Consider the following 5,876-nt stretch of genomic DNA (forward strand, 5'->3'; position numbering starts at 1 on the left):
ACTGTTGGGCATTCCAGGTTCGTGGAACCTCTTTGTCGTTCATGGTGCGTAGCTTGTATGCCCCTTTGCCGAGGACCTCATCAATGATGTACGGGCCTTCTCATTTGGGAGCCAGTTTTCCCGGTTTTTCTACGTTGGACGCTTCATTGTCCCTTAAGACATAATCACCTGGGTTGAAGGTGCAGATCCGGACTCGGGAGTTGTAATACTTTTCAAGCTTTGATTTGTATTTGGCTTCGTTGATTGCTGCCATCTCCCTCCGTTCCTCTAGGAGATCCAGGTCGATCCTCCTTTCTTCTTCGTTATTGATCAGATTCATGGAGAGCATTCTCGGAGATGGAAGCCCGATTTCTGCTGGGATCACAGCCTCGGACCCATAGACCAAGCTGAAAGGTGTTTCTCCATTGCTTGTTTTTGGCATTGTTCTATGGGCCCACAATATGCTGGGTAGTTCGTCAACCCACCCGCGTCTTTTTTCACCGAGCCTTGCTTTGATGCCATCGACGATGCTCTTGTTGACCGCTTCAACTTGACCATTCCCTTGCGGATGTGCGACCGACGAGAAGGTATGTTCAATGTTTAGTTCCTTGAACCATCGCTCGAGATCATCTGCTGCAAAGTTTGTACCATTGTCGGTGATGATCCGGAGTGGCAAGCCGAAACGGCATATGATTTGTTCCCAAATGAATCATTTAACGACTGCCGACGTGGTTGACGCAAGTGCTTTTGCTTCCACCCACTTGGTGAAGTAATCGACCGCGACGATGATGAACTTGACTGCCCCTGGAGCTTCTGGGAAAGGGCCCACCATGTCTATGCCCCATTGCTGAAAGGGCCATGCGGTTGTTACTGGTACCAATTCGTTTTTTGGACGCATGGTTTTTGGTGCATGCCGTTGGCAGCCGCTGCACTTCCTTAATTCCTTCACGGCATCGAGATGCATTCCGGGCCAGTAGTAACCGGCGTTCATTACTTTTGCCACTACCATACGCGGCCCGGCGTGGATACCACAAATGCCTTCATGTACTTCCCGGATCAGATAATTTGCGTCGTCGGCGTCAACACATCTTAGCAGCGGGCCGAGATATGACTTTCGGTACAGTATCCCGTCTGCCATCTGATAATGTTCTGATTTATACTGGATTTTCCGCGCCTCAGCTTTATTTTCTGGAAGTATCCCGGACTGTAAGTACATGATTATGGGTGTCATCCAAGACGTGGTTCCTGTTTGGATGACGTTGACTTCTCTGAGTGGAACAGATGGGTTGCTTAAAACTTCTATGCGCACATCTTTGGCTAGGTGCTGGAAACTTGTTGACGCAAGCTTGCTTAAGGCGTCTGCCGGCTTGTTTTCACTGCGGTTTATGTGGTGCACCTTGTAAGAATAGAAGGTTTGCAGCAACGTCTTTGCTTGGTTGAGATAGAGTGCCATTATGTCGCCTTTGGCTTCATATTGACCATTGATTTGGCCTGCTACTAACATGGAGTCCACATGTGCTTCGATGTGTCGGACCCCCATTTTGATTGCCAAACGCAAGCCGGCCAGAAAGGCTTCGTACTCTGCTTCGTTATTTGTGCTCTTGAAGTCTAGGCGTATGGCGTAAGTGAACTCGTGTTTGTCAGGGCTTACTAGCCGTAGCCCCGCGCCTGCCCCATCTTCGTTGGATGCACCGTCTGTATATAGCAGCCATGGCTCTTCGGTTTGTTTTTTCTCAGCTTTTTCCATCGCCTTACACTCTCTGTCTTTGTCATCTGGGACTTCCGTCATGAAGTCTGCCAAAACTTGGCCTTTGATCGACGGTCGTGGTCTGAAGACTACGTTGTGTCCCCCTAGCTCTATCGCCCACTTGGCCAACCTTCCTGATATTTCTGGCCTTGCTAGGATATTCCCAATATTGTAATTTGTTAGCACGTGGATGACGTGATTGGCAAAATATCGGCGCAGCCTTCTTGACGCGTGAATCAGTGCAAGGACCAGCTTTTCCATGATTGCGTATCTGGTTTCTGGGTCGGTCAAGGTTCTGGACACATAATACACAGGTGTTTGGACACCTTGTCGATCAACAAGCAGTACGGCTCCGACTGCCTTGTCGGAAGCTGAGAGGTACAGGACCAAAGGTTCTCCTTTGTTTGGTGCGGTTAGAGTTGGCAGCTTGATGAGACAGTCTTTCATCTCGCGGAACGCGTTTTCTGCTTCCGGAGTCCATTGGAATTGGTTTTTCTTCATGCAGTTGCGCAAGGTCTTGATGAATGGGAAGGATTTTGCAGCGTGGTTAGCTAGGAACCGATTGAGTGCTGCTAATCGTCCTGCAAGCTTTTGCATGTCTTTGACGTTGGCTGGTGAAGGCATCCTTTCTATGGCCTGGACCTTTTCTGGATTCACCTTAAACCCATCCTTAGTGACTATGAAGCCCAAAAACTTTCCTTCTTCCATTCCGAATAAGCACTTTGCTGGATTCAGTTTGATGCTTACGCTGCGCAGCGTGTTGAAGGTCTTCTGGATATTTGCCAGCATCGCGCTCTCCTCCTTGCTCATGATTACCAGATCATCCATGTACACTTCTATGTACTTACCGATGGCGTCACTGAATGTTTCGTTCATCAACCTTTGGTATGTTGCGCCCGCATTCTTTAAGCCGAACGGCATCTTGGTGTAGCAGTATAACCCCGTTGGTGTGCGGAATGCGGTTTTATCTTCGTCTTGAACAGCCATCTGGACCTGGTGGTATCCTTTGTAGCAATCCAGAAAACATTTCCACCGAAACGTTGCCAGAGAATCTATTTTCTCGTCTATGTCTGGTAAAGCATAGCAGTCACGGGGACATGCTTTGTTCAGATCCTTGTAGTCGACACACATTCTCCAACTACCATTCGGTTTCTTTACCATTACCCACGTTTGGTACCGGACTTCCCTGATGATTCCTGCGTTTAGCAGTTCCAACACTTGTTCTTTCATTGCATCATGTTTGATATCGCCTAGGTGGCGTTTGGCGTGCACCACTGGCTTGGCATCTTCGGAGACGTTTAGACGGTGTTCTGCTATATGCCGTGGAACACCAACCATATCAGCCGGTGTCCAGGCGAACACGTCCATGTTGTCATGCAGTAATTTCTTTAGCGCCGCGCGCGTTAGATCAGACATTGTGGGCCCCAGAGTGACTGTTTGTTCTGGGTATGCGCTATTCAATACCCATTTTTCTGCCTCTATGCACGGTGCAGGCTTGCTTGCTTTGGCTGGTCTGCTGTCGTCTGTTGCTAAAACTTCTTTGCTGGCGTATATCAGCGCAATGCCTGTTTCGGTGGGGAAACCGACAGCGGAATGTGGTGCGGAGCAAATCATGTTGAAATCTCCTTGGGATTCTCTTCTTAGGAGGATGTCATGTCTTGAATGTGCCGGTAGCACCATGAATGTGACTTCTTCAGTTCTTGAATTTCTCCCATCAGAAAGCAATACTGGGAATGGTATTTGTCCTAGGGGAAAGACGGCCTCGTTGCAGAAACCAGTTAGTGGGTAATCGACTGGTTCTAGGCACGCCTTATCCTCTTGGTCAAATTGATTGAAGCACTGTTCATATATGATGTCCGCGGTGCTCCCGGGATCAATGAAGATGTAATCTGTTTGGTAGTGGCCGATCACCCCTGGGATGACTATTGGCCGCTTTTCTCTCGGGCCTCCCCTGACAACTGGGAAAACCACTTGCTTCTCGCGCCATGAATCATCCTGCGCGCGTTTGTTGTAATTTTTTCTTGGTCGCCGTGGACCTCCTTGCACCATATGAGTTTCTAGCTTTCTGAGCTTCTTGTTGTCTGGACCTTCATCTCTTCGTTGTATCTGGCGGTAATCGCGCTTTCCTCCTTTGACTAAGTGACCGAGCTTTCCGTCTCTTAGAGCTCTTTCGATTTCTTGCTTTAAGCTAAAGCAGTCATCGGTCAAGTGGCCCGTATCTTTGTGGAATTCACAGAAGAGATTTGGGTCTTGACCCCTTTTGTTGCGCATCTGCAAGGGTGGTTTGAATTGATGGTTCTCTGTGGCTAAAACTTCAGAAGGTGTTTTGGTTAGTGGAGTCCACTGCTTTTCTCTATTTTCGCGCTTTACTTCTTTTCGATGGGCTATGTCACACCCCCAATTTCCACGTGTCACCGGTGGGCCCGGTGTGGGGTACAGTGACGTAGTTGGCATCGTCATAGACAATCAACACAATATAATAATGCACAGCGGAAGCAGAATAGAAACATTTCAACTTTAATTAAAGTGCAATAATAATTATCACAGTCGTTGAAATGGATCCACAGGCGGATCAAATAAAAATAGAAATAAATAGTTCAACAGATAAATGTCGTCCGAGTTTGCGAGACTATTGTGGACGCTCTCTAGGAAACAGCCAGCCTATTTCCGTATAGTACCTGCACTTAATCTTTTGGGAAAAATACGTCAGTTTACACTGGTAAATACAAATCGACTGACTCATTTTGAAAATGATTGAAAATTGATTTAAATGCACAAGGCATAAATATTTTTATTAACTTGGGATAATTATATAATATAAACTTGTGAACGAATTACATGCACTTATATCTCTGGTGGCCCGGGATCTACTGTCCGGGCTAGAGATTTAATTGACACACCACATCAAAGAGTTATACACGACGGGTGTACGCCTACACCCCGTGCTCTGGTCGTGGCCATCTCGTAAGATAATGCCAAGGATATCCGGGACATGGTCAACAACCCCCCAAAGCCTTTAAGTAAGACAAAACTGTTTAAACGAAATCACACAAGCTATTCAAGACTGAACACCCATAGGGAGCAGGACTTGTGCGCCCGATCAAGCGGTATTTTAAATACCGTACCCCAAGCCCGTATAGGGAAAATAAGTCAAAATGTATTTACCTGAGCAAGTATAAGTCACAAACGATAAGTGGTGGTAGCTTTTACCGGGCTTCCTAATCTGGAACAAAGGTTTATAATTAACCTATTAGATTCCTATCGGCCTTTTATTTAAGCTTAAGCTTTGACCGGTTAGTATTAGGAGTGATACGGTTTACGCACGATTAAGCGAAAGACCGGATAGAATGTGATTTAGACCCGACAAGTTTGAATACTTGTATAATATGGGTATACTAAATACATTCTGGATTTTGAAGCAAAAACGATATCGTTTGACCCGTTTCGGTCAATTTACGCAAACTAGTTACGTAAACCGAACCGAACGCGAAAAGGGCGATACGGGTAGCCAAAAGATTCAAATGCAAGTTCCCTGAATTAATATGCTTAGAATATGATATTATATCAGTAAGTTATGTCCTATATTGCCCGGGATAATTTTAAACTCAATTTATGCCTTAGAAGGGCATTTTGGTCATTTAAAAGATAATAAAAGGATAAAATTAGAAATCTGAGTTTCGGGTCTGGTTCATACAGTAAATATACTTAATATAACATATTATATCAGTGGGGTATGATCCATATATCAAATATATCATTTAAAACCAAACTATGCACCGTAGGGGCAATTTAGTAATTTCACAAGGGCTAAAAATGACAAAACTGGAAACCTGAGTTCAAATTATCATCCTTACTGTTATTATATGAAAATATGTGATTTACATCAGTAGGTATAAGTTTTATAGGTTTAAAACAAGTACAACGCTTACTATGCGCTTAAAACGCTAAAAATACGATTTAAGGGCGTTTTCGGGTTTTCAAATAAAATCTGAGATTTTTATTTTTTCCAGAAGTCTTATAATAATTTATTCATCATATAAAATCAGTAGAAAAAGGTTTCGGGTCAAAAGGATGTGTAAAACTCGTTTTATGGCTAAAACGGTCAAAACCGACATAAGCCGAAATGACTAGGTGATCTAGGATCCGTTCA

At 45.0% G+C, this 5,876-nt stretch overlaps 1 protein-coding gene across 1 annotated transcript; it reads right to left on the minus strand.

Moving 5' to 3' along the window:
* Nucleotides 1–688: 688 nt before the first annotated feature.
* Nucleotides 689–3,064, minus strand: LOC118492143. Its single transcript, XM_035989946.1, has 2 exons — nucleotides 2,286–3,064; nucleotides 689–2,021 (listed from the first exon to the last, which is right to left on the minus strand). Exons 1-2 carry the CDS (start codon nucleotides 3,062–3,064, stop codon nucleotides 689–691), a joined length of 2,112 nt encoding a protein of 703 aa, XP_035845839.1.
* Between the last annotated feature and the right edge of the window lie 2,812 nt (nucleotides 3,065–5,876).

The sequence above is a fragment of the Helianthus annuus genome, chromosome 5, assembly GCF_002127325.2.
Source record: "Helianthus annuus cultivar XRQ/B chromosome 5, HanXRQr2.0-SUNRISE, whole genome shotgun sequence".
NCBI classification, from domain to species: Eukaryota; Viridiplantae; Streptophyta; class Magnoliopsida; order Asterales; family Asteraceae; genus Helianthus; species Helianthus annuus.